Raw genomic sequence first — 18,493 nt, 5'->3', positions numbered from 1 at the left:
GATGCTTGAGGATATATTGTTAGATCTTGTGTGGAACAGAAAGTTATTACTAATAGTTTACCAGATTTTAGCATTCTTGCATCACAACACGGAATATCATTTTACATTTACTAGTTCTTTTCCAGCACCATTATCAGATTGCATTTTCATAGTGAATTACAACAAAAATTTTATGCTGCTGACATTTAATGAAATTTTAATAAGGTTGTGTTTTGATGTTAGTATTCAAATAATGTGTTTTGAATTGCTTTCCTTTGAATATATTTGCATTAAAGAGAAACTCAATTTGATTTGGTTCTTTAAAGAGTTTACCCACTTTCTGGTAGCTTTAAAAAGACAAAGAGGGGGCTTCCCTGGTGGCGCAATGGTTAAGAATCCTCCTGCCAATGCAGGGGACACGGGTTTGAGCCCTGGTTCGGGAAGATCCCACATGCCACGGAGCAACTAAGTCCGTGCACCACAACTACTGAGCCTGCGCTCTAGAGCCCACGAGCCACAACTACTGAGCCCACGTGCCACAACTACTGAAGCCCACGCACGTAGAGCCCATGCTCCGCAACGAGAAGCCACCACAGTGAGAAGCCCACGCACCACAACGAAGAGTGGCCTCCTCTCACCGCAACTAGAGAATGCCCGCGCACCGCATCGAAGACCCAACGTAGCCAAAAATAAGTAAATAAAATAAATTTTTTAAAAAAAGAGGTAAATTCAGTTTCTTCTTTGCAAGTCAGTTAATAGAAAAGGAACACATTTGCTGAGCTCTGCAAGTAATGGCAGCAGACTGCAAATGGTATGAGTTAATGGAATGACTCACATTGGCTATTAAGACTTGCACAATTTTAAAATACATATATATTTATATAAAGTGCACGTCACAGATTATGAGGGATGATACCTTTGGGTTCTCTTTTCTTTCTCATTTCTTTCTCATTGAGTCCTAAGGCTGATATTTTAAGACATTTAAGAGATTCACATGATTGCAATTCTTGATCAGGGATGTCCAAAATTAAACGGTAATCTCTTGAGAAAGCACGTTTCTCTGTTGGTAGCGTTCTCTTAGACATTTCTGCTAAAATTGTGGTGTGGGCCCAGGCAATTTCCATGAGCATGTGCTTTCCAAAACATAAACTCACCAGACCTAACCAAAATGTGCTTTCTGGGATGGCTTTGACGCAGCTGTCCGGCTGGAGTTTATTATGCACAGAGTATCAACGCTAAAATGGTGAAAAGATGGGGAAAGCCCTGCTTGCGAGGCAAGGCTGCCTTTACCATTCTTTCTGAACAGACTCAGGGGCTTTAGAGAAAGTAACTGGTGGGAAATGGTTAGGGGGGGGACTGGCGACGGCAAACTAGTGCTCAGGGTCTTTTATCCTTTTAATGCCTAGTTTTGTGCGGAAAGAAATGCTTTTACTTCCCTTCCACGCTCTTCGCCTTATTTTTCTCCCACATTCTTCCTGGGAGTCTCCTCCACCTACAAACAGTCCCGATTTCAGAGCTCTCGATACTCACTTTCTACGGATCTGGCCTGAGCTGTGCGGTCTATAAGGTGAGCCGCACACTCGCTCAGGACCTTTGCTTCCTGTTCTCTATCTTCAGGGTTTGGTAAGGACGCCACTTAATTCTAATAAAACACACGGCTGGCACCAGCAGGGTTGCGCGGAGACGCCGCCACCGCGCGACCGCCGGCCGAGCCAGACCGACCCCAGACACGGCGCGGCCTCGATGACGTAGCGCGCAGCCCCCTGACGCAGCGCGCAGCCTCTGTGACGCAACCGCGCCCCCTCCGGCCCCGCCCAGGGCCGCCAGGAGGAGCTGCGTGCAGACCCTAAATCCCCGCAGCCGCTAGTTACGGGGTGTCCGCTTCGCGCGGGTCCCGCCGCCGCGACATGTCGTTAAAGCCGAAGAGCCGGGGCCGCGCCGGTGCCCAGGCCGAGCGGGGCGGCGGCGGCGAGGAGGCCCCGAGCACGTCCCGCGGGCCGGGCGGCGCCGCGTCGCAGGGCGGCCGGCGGGCCGAGGCTCCCTCAGCGCCGGGGCCGCGGTCGCAGAAGCAGCTGGAGCTGAAGGTGGCGGAGCTGGTGCAGTTCCTGCTGATCAAGGACCAGAGGAAGATCCCGATCCGTCGCACCGACATCCTGCGGCACGTGGTCGGGGACTACAAGGACGTGCTCCCCGAGCTGCTGCGGCGGGCGGCCGAGCGCCTGGAGTACGTGTTCGGGTACCGGCTGGTGGAGCTGGAGCCCCGGAGCAACACCTACATCCTGGTCAACACGCTGGAGCCGGTGGAGGAGGACGCGGAGATGCGCGGCGACCAGGGCACGCCCACCACCGGGCTGCTCATGATCGTGCTGGGGCTCATCTTCATGAAGGGCAACAGCATCAAAGAGACCGAGGTCTGGGACTTCCTGCGGCGACTCGGGGTGCACCCCACCAAGAAGCACCTCATCTTCGGGGACCCGAAGAAGCTCATCACCGAGGACTTCGTGCGGCAGCGGTACTTGGAGTACCGGCGCATCCCGCACACGGACCCCGTGGACTACGAGCTCCAGTGGGGCCCGCGCACCAACCTGGAGACCAGCAAGATGAAGGTGCTCAAGTTCGTGGCCAAAGTCCACAATCAGGATCCCAAGGACTGGCCGGCGCAGTACTGTGAGGCTTTGGCGGAGGAGGAGGCCAGGGCCAGACCCCAGACCGGGGTTGCGGCCCCAACCCCAGCCCCTTCCTCTTGAAACCTGAGACAGACTCGGAGAGACCCCGGGGAAGGGCTGGGGGTGGGAGGAAGCATCTTGCTGTAACCCTTAAATGTGTGTAGTAGTTTTAGGATGTGTTTGCAATCTTTTCTTCTTGTGATGTTATAAGTCACTTTGGTTCCGAATTTTCATTTATAAAAATATTAAGGGATGATTTCTTTTGGTTTGTCTTACTGTCTGTATTTGTTTTTATTGGTATAAAAATCTTGCTAGCTTTATAAAGCGAATTGGAAAGTTTTGTACCATGTTATGGAAATAGACATTTAAAAGAAAGAACACGTCAATAAGTTGCTTTCATGCCAAGGAAACAAAGCGAAGTGGCTCTTGTCTGGCCTCTGGACTACCCAACTCTGTAAGGAAAAATAAAAGTCTATAAATTGAAAACTAAAATGTAACTGCCTATATCTCTATTTATCTTAGCACAGCTATTTTAAAAATATATATTCCATGTGTATAAGTGTTATGAGTCATTCTAAGCAATGTATGCATTGTATTTTTTCCAGATAATTTTTTGTGTGGCTGACCATTTAGTTCCTTTTTTTTCTGTTTTTTTTTTTGTTTTGGTTTTTTTGCTACTATAGTTATAATAAACACTGTTTTTGAAGCAGGTAAGCATTGTGCACTTATTTTAACCATAAGTCATGAGAAGATTTCATGACTGAAAAACTGAATCTTAACAAAAAAAGAAAAATAATGTTTACCACGTATCATTCAGGTAAATAGTGTTTTGTGGAAGTTGCTCTATTTTTATGTGTGTGTGCATATTGGATCATGATGTAAAATACATTTCTTTCTGTGGGTCACAGAAAAGTGTTAATGATTAACCATACCTACTTGAGAATCAGACTACGTGGGTTCGGAGCCTCCCTCTGCATAACTGGCTGTAGGAATTTAAGCAGGTTAGGTTGTATACAGACCTTTCCTCACCTGTAAAATGTGTTGATGATGCATGTTATTGTGTGTGGTAGTGTGATAATTAGATAGGGAAGTATACTTAGAGATCTTGGCACAGTCCGGGGCTGTGGGGGATTTTAGTTGTTACTTTGTTCCTTAAAATTTGTTTATTCTTGGTCTGGAGCAGTTAAAAAAATTTTTTTTAAGGTTTTCTTTCATTATCTTGTTCTAAATCATTCCTCGAATTGGAATTACTGGTTCAGAAATATGACAGTATTCTTCTAGTCTGACTCTGTTGTATGGTTTTATGGAAAAACATAACTCATGGTATATGGTGAGTAGAGCCCACGTAAACAGTAAGAGCAGAAAGTAAGATCTACCCCAGCTTGGAGAGGTCTCTGTAGTGTAGTGAATAGTGTATGGGGTTTCGAAGTTGTCTGACAGACTGAATTCAAATTAGAACTCATGCTGTGTCAACATGGTGATTTGGCATAGGTTTTAAGCTCTCTCAATCTCAATTTCTTTATGTGTAAAATGGGAAAAACAATAACTATATCATAGTTTGTTGTATGGATTAAATGAGCCTGAAGAAAAGCCGGTATAGTGGCCTTTCACTGTTATCTCTCCATAGCCTCTGGCAAAATGCGGTTTATATACAGAGGTTCAACAGATAATTATTCAGCCGGTGAATAAGTATGATTGTTTGGGGGGAAGGTACTGCAAATTAACCATGAAATGAGGTGAATACTTAAAAAAAGAAAAATGTGGATTGATCAACCCCTGGACTAGAGTCATCTAGAAGAATCTGGTGGGTATGTGGTGGTGTGGAGCAATGGGTTAGATGACGGTTTTACTTTATTCTGTTGAACTGGAATTTGCATTTATTTTATCAGTGAATATAGTTGGTCCTTAAAAGCATTTGTTCTTGGTTTGCATTTATTTCAGTGGATGAATTACCTTCTGGCTAAGCATTCTGCTTACTCAATGACCGCTTTCCCCTCTGGGGTGTTCTAATGCTGGGATTTTCATCTGTACGGGGCGGAAAATATCATTACGCACTATGCAGTGTCAGTTATATCTGAGGCACATGTTTTCCCCACACTTTTCTTGTAGAGATGTTAACAATTTACCATCAGTGGATTACCATTTTGTTTCAAATTTTAAAGTAGAAAACATTACAGACCAGACCAAGCCCTTGTTTCTTTTCATCCTTCCCAGAGGTGTCAAGAGTTTGTGGCTATTGTGCCATTGTCTAGTTAATACAATATAATGTTTAATATATGAATAATATATACAGTTGACCCTTGAACAACACAGGTTTGAACTGCATGGTCCACTTACATGCAGATTTTTTTCAATAAATATGGAGTACATTTACAGGCTGGGAGATGGGTATGTGGGGCGTTGTTACACTGTTTTCTCTGGTTTTGCATATGTATGATATTTTCCATAACAAAAAAGAAATAAACTTAAAGGCATTCTAATAAATAAACTTCTTTCACTTGATTTTTTTAAGTAATTTATTACTTGTTATTTCTGAGACTATATAACACTATTTTGAGACTGTAGAATGCATAATATTTTCAAGTTTAGCTTCTAAAATATTTTACAATATATTTCAAATAAAATCATGGCTGCTGGCTATGGCTTTTCAGAGACTTTTACCTTTTTTATTTGATTTAAGGTAATATGAATTTGAAATTTTAATAAATAATACTTTCCTTGAAAACATAGAAATGTTATTCATGTAATTACTGGATCATCTGAAAGCTTTTTGAAAGCCAAATAATTTTTCCTTCGAGTCTCTCCAAGTGAATAATCAATTTCTTGTTTGGTTTGTTTCCAGATAACCTTTTTCATGCTGCTCTCTGCAGTATGTGTAATGCTGAATTTGGCTGGTTCAATTCTCTCCTGTCAGAACGCTCAGCTAGTCAACTCCCTAGAAGGCTGTCAGTTGGTGAGTAATGAAATGCAGACCTTTTGATAAAGGGCATAGGCTCTGATTTTGAATGAAAGTGATTTCAAAAATAATTTTATTGTATCCTTGGATTTATTCTGATGTTTTAGTGTTGTTTAAGGAATTAACGTTGATTCATTTTTAAAAATTCTCCCAAATTAAAACTGGTTCTACTCATAAGTCAGTTACTAATAGTATATTAGTGTAATGCTTTTTTAAAATAAATGTCTTTAGTAACGATTTTATTTTAATATTTGTAGCATTGATTTTTGTCTCCACTGAATTTTTAAAAATCAATTTTATAAATCGATTTTAAGTGCCGAGATACATAGAAGCTTGATAATGAGTGCATCCGAACAATTTAGTTCTCATTTTTCAGTTAAAAAAGAGAACTATCTTTTCAATCTAGGAAAACCGTAGATGGTGTGCTATGGACATGGTAGGGGGTCATTTTGGTTTGTTGAATGTAATCATCATTCCTTATCATAACTTGGCTCCTGCTTCGGTAACACGTGCGTGTGGCTGGTGCAGAAATCAGAGTGCATCCCATGACATTCAGTACAGGTGCAGTGTGACCCCTGATGTGACCCTGGCTGCTGGGTATGGGGGTGCTGGCGTTTTTTTCTTTAACTTAGAGAAGGCACAAGGCCACCCTTTAGAGCCATGCCCCTCATAGCTGCCCATGTACTTGCCAACCTGTGGCCGTGATTTCTGAGAGGTCAGGGGCTATGCTGAACTACCCGAAGCTTTTCTGTAGCAGGTCAGTGCCTACATTTCTAGTGGCCATGCCATCGGGTTCAAAGGGGAGCTGCTGCCCTTTACATTCCTCATCTACCAAGGCCAGCAAGTCTAGTGTAAGGTGCAGGCTGAGTGCTGAAGCACCTACTGAGTCCCCAAAACTGAGAGCTTAGTCTTGTTATTTTCTCTTCAGTGTCGGCGAGCTCACACTGATCATATTTCATTCCAATATGATGTACACAGAGTATCCTCGCTGTAGTGCAGCATTTCCCCAGGACTACCAAGAACTGACACAACCTGGAGCCCCATCACCATCAGAAAGGGCGACTTGCTAACTTCTGTTCGTAACTTGGTAGCCTCTCTTTTCCTAAGTACTAAATGTGGTGAATATGGTAAAATCTGGCAACCTACACAGGATTAGCCATTTTTTTCTCTGATTCCAATTTTCCAAGACAGTGACTGGGGTGACAAGAAATGACAGTGCCTGGAGGTCCAGATCCAAAAGAAAGACAAGTGCCCAGTCTTGAAAGGTTGACTTCTCCTGGTATTAATCTCAGACCCTGTTTCCCTATACTGTATGCTGCATGAAAGGAGGGGAAAGATGTAATTATATAATTATATGCAATTTTATATTTACATATAACATATATTTTATATATTTATATATGCACCATTTATATTTCTTTTTCTTCTGTGATTTGACTGGGACCTTTACCCATTTTTAGATTTAACAGTTATTTATTTGCAAGAGCTCTTTCTATCTTCTGGTTTTGAGTCCTGCAGCTTATATGGTCAGATATATTTCTGGATTGTTATTTGCCCTTTAATTTTATTTTTTCACATAGAAAAATTTTTAATTTTTGTGTATTCAAAGCTGTTAAAGTTTTCCTTTGTGGTCTTACCTTGGAACGAATAAAAAGACCTTTTCCCTCCTAAGATCACGTTACCCCAATAATTTCCCCTGGTGTGCTTTTATTTTTTTTATAATTAACTCTTTAATATCCTGGAATTTATTTGATGAATTTAACCTTTTCCTCTAAAATGGGTAGCTAGCTTTCCTAAAACTATTTCCTGAGTAACCTAATATTTCCCTGATGATATGAAATGCCACCTGAACATTGAGTCCTTTGGTAGCAAGTTACAAAAACTGACAAAGCCAAAGGCCATTTATTAGAGAGATGGTGGGACCTATTGAATATCCAAGGGGTTAGAGATTAAGCCTGGAAACTGGCTGGTTCCAAAAGAGCTTCTGTGGCTGCAAAAGCTTGACTCAGAGGGGGGGTCTGCAGCGGGAACCCTGAACTCCTCAGGATGCAGTTCTGCAGGAGTGAACAATTCCCGTGGTTCTTAACCTCTTTGTCCGTTGGCCCTAGAGTCAGAGTCCAGGGAGGGAGCATTTTGATTGGCCAGGGTAAGAAAAAATCTGCTTAGCTGTCCCTCCAGTGGAATCCAAGAGATAATCCCCCAAACTAAGGTACTGTTAGGAAGGGTTGAGGGAAGGAAGGCAGGAGTGTATGCTGGATAGTCAAAAAGAGAGCTGGTATCTACTCTGACAGCATTATCATAGGTATGCACACACACATACAGATGTGACTATTTGCCTATCTCTGGACTTTTCATCCTGTCCCATTCCCATGTCTGTTTATTCATATTCCAGAACAATACTACCTTTTAAGAAATTGAAGTATACTTGATTTACGATATTATATTAGTTTCAGCTATACAACATAATGATTCAATGTTTTTACAGATTATACTCCATTTGCAGTTATTATAAAATATTGGCTATATCCCCTGTGCTATACACAGAACAGCACCACTTTTATTACCTTAACTCTATATTTTTATAACTGGTAGGGCAAGCCCTACCCCACTCCCATCCCAGACTTTAATCTACATCTTAAAAAAGTTCTTGCCTGTTTTTAAAAGTTTAGTCTTCCAGATGAGTTTTGAAATTTTTTTTTCAAGACTCAAAGGAATCAATTTGAAATTTGAATTGGAATCATATTAAAATTATAGATTAATTTGGTGGAGAATGGACACGCTCACAACATCATGTTTTCCCTTTCGGGCACATTGTGCATGCTTTGGTTTTATCCAAATTATTTTTATAAATCCTTCAGTGCAGTTTTTGTTTTTCTTTAGTGTATCTAGTACATTTCCATATCTGTGTGTCTTTTTCCTTAACTAATTTTTATTATATATAATAATTTATTACATATAAATTATTACAATTATGAGGTCTCTTTTCAATTCCACACTCCTAGCATCCCCTTCAGAAAGTTTTTGGTAGCCAGATATTTTCTGTGCATATTAGTGTTGTGTTACCATTCTTACACACATGTCTCTTCTGCCTACCGTTATTCACATCCCTTTTGTCAGCCAACCCTGTAGCTTGGTGACATTTGTACATCACCCCTTGGAGCCCTTTCCAGCTGTTAAATAGAGAGCCCTGGGCAGATGGATGGATGGACGGATGGATGGATGGATGGATAGACAGACGGATGGATGGATGGATGGATAGATGGATGATAATTTGTTTAACCACCACTTAATGAAGGATCAGTTAGGGATGTTTCTAGTCTTTTGCTAAAATAAACATGGCAGAGAAGATGACCCTTTGTGCACATTCATAACTCAACAAATACTGAGTGGCTTTTGCTCCTGCTGTGGCAGCTGGTCCAAGTGAGGAGGGTATTGGGGCAAACAAGAGAGGAACGTGCAAATAGATATCGAGAAGAAATTACTAAGAGCGTCCTTTCAGTGAAAGCATAAGTGTGCACTTTACATTTAGGATGTTGTTCCTAAACTTCCCTTCAAAGATGGGGCACCAGAGTTTTGCCAATAGTGTATGACTGTGCCCATTTGCCCAAACCCACACAAACTTTTGTGTGTCATCAGAATTACTTTGTCTTTGTCAATCTGATGAAAATGTAAGCTCTTATTATGTAATTTACATTTCTGTAATTAAAAGTGAAACTGATCATCTTTTACATTTGTTTATAAGTTATTTATATTTCTTTAACTGCTAATTGCCAATTTATGTTTGTTGCCTATTTTTCTGTTAGGTTATTTTTCATAACTGATTTATAAATGCATTTCCTGTATTAAGGATATTGACCATCGTTGTATGTGTTGCAGATATATATTTTTCATAGTTTGTTATTCATTTTTTGACTTTTTTAATAGTATTCTTTCTGTGCTGAAATTTTGTATACTCAAATTGATTTTGTCCATCTTTACAGTTTTACTCTTATGCTTCTGGCTTATATGTTTTGCCTAGAAAAGATTTTCCCACTCTATAAATAATTTTCCCAGTTTTCCCCAGTATTTTAGGGTTTCATATCTATATATTTCATAGATCTGACATTTATTTTGCTATAAATATCATAAAACTTATTTTTTGAAAATGTACACATGGACCTTCCATATTTCTTTTTTTTTTTTTTCGCAGTCTTTTTCATAATACTTTATTATCAGCACCACTTTTCCAACAGGATTTGCTCACTTTGTGTTTCTTTGTCACATTTTGGTAATTCTCACAATATTTCAAACCCTCCACCAGCAAAAAGGTTATGACTTGCTGAGGACTCAGGTGATGTTTAGCAATAAGGTATTCTTAATTAAGCCATGTACATTGTTTCCATATTTCTTTTTAAGTTTAGTGCTATGTATTTTAAATATCTTCTTGCTCTGGTGAGTGCATTTTTTAAATTATTATTTTACATTGTAAGAGGCTACAAATAGTATGTAAGACTCCCAGGAATTTTTTTCTTATTTACATTTAACTGTACATGCCACTAAATGTACAGATTCAATCTTTGATCCTGTAGTTTGTCAAAAGAAATGATTAAATTGTCTCCTGCTTTACAGTATTTGTATATCTTGTTGTCCTGTCTAGTTGCTTTGACTAAAACTATCAAAATAACATTAGATATTAATGGTAGTTCATCATCCACTTTCTGTTCCTGAGTTTAACTAGAAGCCCCTAACGATTCACTGTCAGGCATGATGCTGAGAGATGGTTTCAGATAGCTATTTTGTCATGTTAAAGTGATAAAGTTAAGGTGATAAGATTCATATTTTACTGATAGTCTTAAAAAATAAAATGGAGGTTAAATATCAAAGAGGTTTTTTGAGATCTGTTAAGTTTACATATATTTTTACTTTGATCTATTGGAATGGTAGATTATATTGATAGAGTCTCAGGATTAAGCTACGTGGAACATAACTGGAATGAAATCTCTATAGTTAAAAAAATTTTGTATAAAAACTTTTTGAATGTATATCTGTTACTTGAACACATGTTCATGTGCCCGACACACAGTGAGGCCAAACAAACTGAAACATCAGAGTTTGGAGCAGAGAAAGGTTTATTGCAGGGCCAAGCAAAGAGCCCGGTGGCTTGTATCCCCCAAATCCCCGAACTTCCGGAAGGGTTTCAGCAAAGCATTTTTAAAGGCAAGGTGAGGGAAGGGCGAGGTTGCAGACTTCTTGGTGCAGGAATCCTTTGTTCTTGCAGCTGTCCATGTAGGTCAGGTCACAGTGTTCCTGTAAACCTCCAACAAGACAAATGTTATTCTCTGTTCTGCAACTTTTTATCCCTATATGAATGGACTCTTAAAGGTCAGAGTCCTGAGAATAGGCTATCCTGTATATTTCAGGCTATAGGCAACATTCTTTTACAAAAGGTGCAGAGCCAGCATGACTAAGTACAGGCAACAGAGCACAAGGGTTAGAGCTAAAGGAATAGATCTAATAAGGAGTCAGGTTTGTTCTTCCCTATTACATATCTTCTTCTCAGTGAAAATGAACTTGGCTTATGCCTAATTTCACATAGTATAAAACTAAATTTTATGTGGTTTTTAAGTTCTATGAAGAAATTCATTTGAAACAAATGTAGAAAATGACAAAAAAATTAAATATGAAAACCGTAATAGGCATACAATTAGGGAAATAGAAATAGGTCATGAAAACTAATCCCTGTGTGCCCTCTAAAAGTAAATAATGTAACTTTTAAAATTATTTTTGAATAATCTGGAATTTCCTCTCTGATCATCATTTTTACCTTCTGAAAATTTAGATACCTGAATCCCATATAATACACATTTTGGTAGACATATTTTGTTACTTTCCTCAAGTTAAATAATGTATGTCTCTGAGTGACAATTATCATAGAAACAAACTTTTTGCACGTTAAAATACCTTATGTGACTTAGACACAGCAAGCATTAAATAATATGGGTTGAACTGAATTATTCCCACTTTCTGCTCAGAGATTAATGTGTCTCTTGGAGTCAGGATAGAATATCTCACACATGGGAATTAAGGAGCTACATTCTAATCAAAAATACCCATGGAAAACTTGCAATTGATCCATATCTGCTTTCTTAATCAAGCTGGCTACAAAGGGCTTTCTTGTGGTTGTACTTTATTTTGGAGATGAATAGGCTAGGGAAACCACACTTCAATTTTGAAGTTGTTTGAAACCTGAAAGAATGTGGAATTTTATATTATATGACAGCAGTAACGTCCAAGCCTTGATGGTTACCATTCGGATATATAAGTATATGAATATCCTGTATGTATGAATTTACTGGAGAATATTGTGACAGTGGCCAAGGAGACCCTAACTACTCAATATGGAGTTGACTTCTTGCTGCCACTCTTCCTTCCTCAAGTTTTTTGAAATAAAAAGGGGTTTTGTTTGTATTTTTGTTTTTAAGCTAGCTTGGTATCAACAGCCTTTAGTTGAAGCAGACTCTGGTTCTATCCTTGATTCACAGTCTTTTAAAATATTACCAGATGCTATCTTCTGATTTATTTGTGATTTTTCATCTGTATTCATAAATGCAGTTAATTTGAAGCTTTCATTTTCCTCCTACCCTATTTTGTTTCATGATTATCGTATTTCATAAATATTAGTTAAGAAACTTCAATCTAAGGAATTTTCTGTTCCTTGATGGATACTGGCACATAAATGCCAGTTGTCCGTACCTTTTGGCATTCTCTGGACCTAGAACTATTTTATTTAAAAAGTTATTAGGCATAAATTTCTATTCTTCCAGATTTTTTTCTATTTCTTTCTCAGCTTTTGAGCCACATTTGACAATATCAATTGTCAGAATTAACATTTTTTCTTTGTATTGGCCTTTTCACATTTTAATATGAAGTAATGCATTGAATTGTTTTTAAAATACCCATAGTAACATTATGTTCTTATTTCTTTTGTTTTCATACTGTTGTATATTTCTCTTCCTTTCCTGATGAGTTTGGCCAGAAATGTATTTGTTTTATTTATCTGAAAACTTAAAGTACCAAAGAAATGTATCCATTGTAAAATTCCCAAAATACAGAAGTGTAAAATTTTTAACTCCCCCGTGTCAGCATGTACCCTTATGGAAATTTCTGTATGTAAATTAGAGAAATAGCCTCAGATCTAGTCCATCCTTTTAACTCCTGCATTATATTCTGTGGATGCAAATTCTACACACTAATTCACAGGTCCCCAACTGCAGGGCCCTTAAGTGGTCTCTTCTTATGTCACAAATAATGCTGGATTTAATTGTTTTATACATAAATCTATAGACACGTTTGTGTGTTATCTATGAAGGATACTTTCTAAAAGTTGAATTGATGGCACAAAGAGTAAATGCATTAAAATGTTGACAGCTGTTGCCTTCCAGAAAGGTTTGTACTCACGATCATTTCTGCCTGCGGTCCCTGGAGACGAGCACGTCCAACCCTTGCCAAGATTAGATGTCACCAATATTGAAAATGTTTGCCAACCTGAAGGATGAAAAATTGCATCTCACTATGTTTTAATTTGTTCCCCCTGGTCATCAGTGAGGTGGAGTTATTTTTAATAGAAGCAGAATTGAATGTAGAGGTAAATTGGGAAAGAATTGAGATCTTTATCATATTAAGTCTTTTGATTTAGGACCAGGTTATGTCTCTTCCAGCCTTCAGGGAAGTCTTCTAGCCTTTTTCATACAGTGCTTAAACATCTTCTACTAATTCCTAGTTGGTTTGTAGTTTTTGATGCTAATGTCAGTGGTAGTTTTCTTCACTCTATTTTATAATTGGTTATTGCTATAATGTAGGTAAGCTATTGATTTTTTAATTAAACTTTTCATTTTGAGATAACTGTAGATTCACACACAGAAATAATACAGAGAAATCTATGTAGCTTTTACCCAGTTTTCCCCAATGGTAACATCTTGCCGAAGTATCGTACAGTATTGTACTGGGATATTGACAGTGATGCAGTCAAGACATAGAACATTTCTACCACGTTATAGGCCCCTCCTGTTGCTTTTTTAATAGCCGCAGTTACTTCCTTTCTGCCCCCACTCCCTCCTTAATGCCTGGCAATCGCTAGTCCACTAGAACACTCCATTTCTATTTTTTTTTAATTTCCAAAATGTCATATAAGTGGAATTGTACAATTTGTAGGCTTTTGGAACTGGCTATTTTCACTCAGCATGATTCTCTGGAGATTTATCCAGGCTGTTGCACATGCTGATAGTTTCTCGCTGTTTATTCCATGGAGCAGTTTTGCTCTGATTGGATGGACCGGTTTAACCATTCACCTGTGGAAGGACATCCGAACGAATTCCACCTTCTGACTATTATGAATAAAGCTGCTATGAACATTCCTGTGCAGGTTTCTGTGTGAACACCAATTTTCAGTTCTTTGAGATAAATGCCCAGGAGTGCAGTTGCTGGTTGTATGGTAGGTGCCAAACTGCTCTGTAGGTTGTCCGTACCTTTTGGCATTCCCACCAGTGATGTACGAGTGATCCGGTTTCTCCGCATCTTCATCAGCATTTGCTGTTGTCACTGTTTTTTTACTTTAGTCATTCTCATAGCATAGAGTGATGCCCTAATGTAGTTTTAATTTGTGTTTCCATGATAGCTAGTGATGTTAAACATCTTTTCATGTGCTTCTTTGCTATCTGTATATCCTCTTTGGTAAAATGTCTGTTCATGTGTTTTGCTTATTTTCTTTCCGTTTTTTTTTTTTCTGTTGAGGTTTGAGAGTTCTTTATATTCTAGATACTAGTCCTTTGTTGAATATGTGGTTTGCAAATATTTATCCCAGTCTGTAGTTTGTCTTTTCATCCTCTTAATAGGGTCTTCAGCAGGGTAAATTTTAAAAATTTTGATGAAGTCTTATTTATCAATTGATACTTTTATGGATCACGGTTTTGGTGTCAAGTCTAAGAACTCTTTGCCTATCCCTAAACCTTGAATATTTTCTCCTACGTGGAGGTGGGAGTTCCAGCTCTCCAGAAAGCCTCCACTGATACCTCTCTGGCTGGGAAAGGTAGACCCTACTGCTCCCCAAGTGGCTTGTACTGACATGGGGTGAGGAGATGGCCTCATCACCGCCAGGCAGTGCTGAAAGCCCTGACTTTCCACCTTACCTGGGAGCAATGGGGGCCTCCTTACTGCCGGGGGTGGGTGGAAGCCCAGGCTCCCCACGTGGACTCCTTCAACACCACGGAATTTGGGAGGCTCTGAGTTTTCATCTCCAAGTCTGGGATATAGGAAGCAAAACCAAAAAACTCAGGAAACTCACCACTGTGCCCTTCTCTGGGTCCCGAAGTCCATAACCAGTCTGTCTTCTTTTTACTTTTTGGAGTCTTTAATGTATGTTTTATATACAATGTCCAGTGTTTTTAGTTGTACTCAGAAGAATAAGGAAAAGTACATCTCCTCCATCTTTCCGGAAGCCAAAATGCTGTTGACTTTTGTATATTTTGTATGTTGAAATTTTTTGTTAACTCTAAAAGTTTTTCAAAATTATCTTTTAGTTTCTAGGTGGACAGCCACATAAGCTGTGAAAATAAAGGTTCTTTCCCTTCGTTATGAATATTTATAGAGCGTATTTTTTTCTTAACTTTTTACATTGATTGATATGGGTTTCAATAGGCATTCAGTACCGTGTAATGCAATAAGCTTTTTTTCCCCAGTTTTATTGAGATATAATTGACATACAGCAGTGTACCCAGGTGTACAGCATAACGATTTTTAAAAAATTTTTCTTTGGAGTATTGATTTACAATGTTGTGTTAGTTTCTGCTGTACAGCCAAGTGAATCAGTTATACATATACACATATCAACTCTTTTTTTAGCTTCTTTCCCCATACAGCATAACAATTTGACTTACATCTCTTTGGAGTATTGATTTACAATGTTGTGTTAGTTTCTGCTGTACAGCCAAGTGAATCAGTTATACATATACACATATCAACTCTTTTTTTAGCTTCTTTCCCCATACAGCATAACAATTTGACTTACATCATGAAATGATCATCACAATAAGTTTCGTGAACATCCATCATCTCATATAGATACAAAATTTAAAAGATAGAAAAAAATGTTTTTCCTTGTGATGAGAACTCTTTGGATTTACTATCTTAACAACTTTCATATACAACGTACAGCAGTGTTATTTATATGTATCATATTGTACATTACATTTATCTCATAACTGGAAGTTTGTACCCTTTGACCACCTTCACCCGATTCCCCCTCCCCGCACCCCTGCCTCTGTAAAATCTGATCTCTTTTTCTATGAGTTTGTTTGTTTTCAAGGTATAATTGACCTACAACACTGTGTTAGTTCCTGTTACACAACACAGTGATTTGATATTTCTATACATTCAAAAATGATCACCAAGATAAGTCTAGTTACGATCTGTCACCATACAAAGATATTACATAATTATTGACTGTATTCCCCATACTGTACATTTCATACCTGTGACTCATTTATTTTGCAACTGGAAGTTTGTACCTCTTCATCTCTCTCGTACCCCCATCCCCTCGCCTCTGGGAACCACCTGTTTGTTCTCTGTATCTATAACTCTGTTTTTGTTTTATGTTTGTTCATTTGTCTTGTTTTACAGATTCCACATGTAAGTGAAATCATACAGTATTTGTCTTTCTCTGTCTGACGTACTTAGCATTAGGCTTTTAACCTAATCCCTGACTGAGCTTCATAGAAGGACACACGATAGGAGACGCAGCAGGGAGAAGGCCCGGCAGCTCCATCTGCCTGTCACCCACCGCGGCTGCCCTGCTCTCACAGAAGAGGTGCCTGGGGAGCACCTGACACAAGGCCAAAGCCTGTTTTCAAACAGGTGTTTTTAGAGCATCTTTGTTTTCACAGAGACCCAAGGCCTGCGTGCCAGCACACAGCTCCCCTGAGGGCCCACTTCCACAGGACAAGCAAGGTATTTCCACAATGCTCTGTGGTCTCCAAGAAAGCAGTGACATAGCACAGAACTTTCAGGTCATTTTTCCACGGGAATCTGGACCAGCCTAGGCCCCATGTTACCCTTTATTCATGTTGAGGATTTTCGGGGGAAAGGGGTGACTAATAACAGCCCTTTTTTTTTTTCTTTAATATATTTATTTATTTTATTACTTTGGCTGCGTTGGGTCTTTGTTGCTGCGTACAGGCTTTCTCTAGTTGCAGTGAGCAGGGGCTACCCTTCACTGCGGTGCGTGGGCTTCTCATTGCAGTGGCTTCTCTTGTTGCGGAGCACAGGCTCCAGACGCGCAGGCTCAGTAGTTGTGGCTCACGGGCTTAGTTGCTCCACGCATGTGGGATCTTCCCGGACCAGGGCTCGAACCCGTGTCCCCTGCATTGGCAGGCGAATTCCCAACCACTGCACCACCAGGGAAGCCCAACAGCCCTTTTTTATAGCGTTGTTTTATTCCTGACTTTTATAGGATGGAGAGTGAAGAGGATTGACATGATGGGTCACCATTCAGTGTAGTTTTCACTGTCAGCTTCCCAGAGGTGCCCTTATTAACGTAAGGCATTTCCTTCTAGCCTGACTTTTTTTTTTAAACTAACTTTATTTTTTTTTTAAGTTTTTTTTTTGGCCGCACCACATAGCTTTTGGGATTTTAGTTCCCCTACCAGGGATTGAACCCAGGCTCCTGCAGTGAAAGCACCAAGTCCTAACCACTGGACTGCCGGGGAATTCCCTAGCCTGACTTTCTAAGATTTTTTTTTAAATCAGGAATGCATGTAAGTTTTATCACTGTCTTTTCAACATCTGTAAAAATGATCATACAGCTTTCCTCTTTAGTTTATTAGTGTAGTGATTTGCATTAATAGACTTCCTAATGCTGAACTACCTTTGCGTTACAGAAATAGACCTTCCTTGGTCCAGGCACATTTAAGGCATACATATTATGTTGCAATTGAATTGCTAATATTTTGTTATTTAGTTTTGGCTGCATTGGATCTTCGTTGCAGTGCGCGGGCTTCTCATTGCCGTGGGCTCTTGCTGCAGAGCACGGGCTGTAGGCACATGGGCTTCAGTAGTTGTGGCTCGTGGGCTCTAGAGCGCAGGCTTGGCAGCTGTGGTGCACGGGCTTAGCTGCTCCGCGGCATGTGGGATCTTCCCGGACCAGGGCTTGAACCCGTGTCCCCTGTGTTGGCAGGCAGACTCTTAACCACTGCTTCCCGTAACAACAGCTTAGGAATGTGTGTCTGTATCTTTCAGGGAACTGGGAGTTCGGGGACTCTGCTGTGTGGCTGGTTTATAGACTAAATTGTTCCCAGTTTCCCGGCCCAAAAGCTACTCTTTGTTTCTCCATCCTCACGTGTCCTAATCAGTCACTGGAGCAGCCCTTTGAGACTCAGGGGAGGCCTGGGAGACTAAAGCAAAGACTTCTACTTCAAGGACAGCGTCTCAGGGCTTGTACTCGACTTCAATCCCCTTGTCTTTGATACTCCTCAGTCTTGAGGGGAGCAGGTTCAGGAGAAGAAAGGGAATAACATTTGGGATAAGAGAGGTTAATCCTACACTCGGCAGAGGAACTCAGTTTTAGGGAGACTCGGTTTCACAGAGAGAGAGAGCTTCTTAAATATAAATTAGTTGTGTGCTTCCGTTCCATTGCACATGGAATGCAGGGCCGCCCTCCTTGTAGCCTGTACTCCGTGCTCCGTCATGGCTCCTCCCTCTTGGCCAGCCTTCCCTGGTGGCCCCCTCCCGACCCCTCCCTCCCAGCCTCCCTTCTTCCCCTCAGCCTCCCCCCCCTCCTCCTTCCGCCACCAGCTTCCTGGGTGCCCTTGGCATCCCTCCACCCATTCCTCCCAGCTCACCCTCCACTGGAGTCTCCCGTCCC

General features: G+C 40.1%; 2 protein-coding genes across 3 annotated transcripts in view; both read left to right on the top strand.

Moving 5' to 3' along the window:
• The window catches only part of ENTREP2 (endosomal transmembrane epsin interactor 2), a 414,304-nt gene that overhangs the window by 292,470 nt on the left and 103,341 nt on the right, over nucleotides 1-18,493 (top strand). For both annotated transcript variants that reach the window (XM_068538154.1, XM_068538147.1), the window contains exon 3: nucleotides 5,488-5,598. In XM_068538154.1, coding sequence (XP_068394255.1) covers nucleotides 5,488-5,598 — 111 coding nt within the window. The remainder of the gene's footprint in view (nucleotides 1-5,487; nucleotides 5,599-18,493) is intronic.
• On the top strand, nucleotides 1,793-3,299 carry NSMCE3 (NSE3 homolog, SMC5-SMC6 complex component). The gene has a single exon (XM_068538134.1). The coding sequence runs from the start codon at nucleotides 1,887-1,889 to the stop codon at nucleotides 2,724-2,726; it is 840 nt and encodes a 279-aa protein (XP_068394235.1). The 5' UTR covers nucleotides 1,793-1,886; the 3' UTR covers nucleotides 2,727-3,299.

This window comes from Eschrichtius robustus, chromosome 1 (genome assembly GCF_028021215.1).
Source record: "Eschrichtius robustus isolate mEscRob2 chromosome 1, mEscRob2.pri, whole genome shotgun sequence".
In the NCBI taxonomy this organism is placed as follows: Eukaryota; Metazoa; Chordata; class Mammalia; order Artiodactyla; family Eschrichtiidae; genus Eschrichtius; species Eschrichtius robustus.
This window is presented reverse-complemented; position numbering and strand designations above follow the sequence as displayed.

Bases quoted from the DNA above. Each gene is read 5' to 3' on its own strand.
- NSMCE3 (XM_068538134.1), top strand. From the start codon at position 1,887: ATGTCGTTAAAGCCGAAGAGCCGGGGCCGCGCCGGTGCCCAGGCCGAG.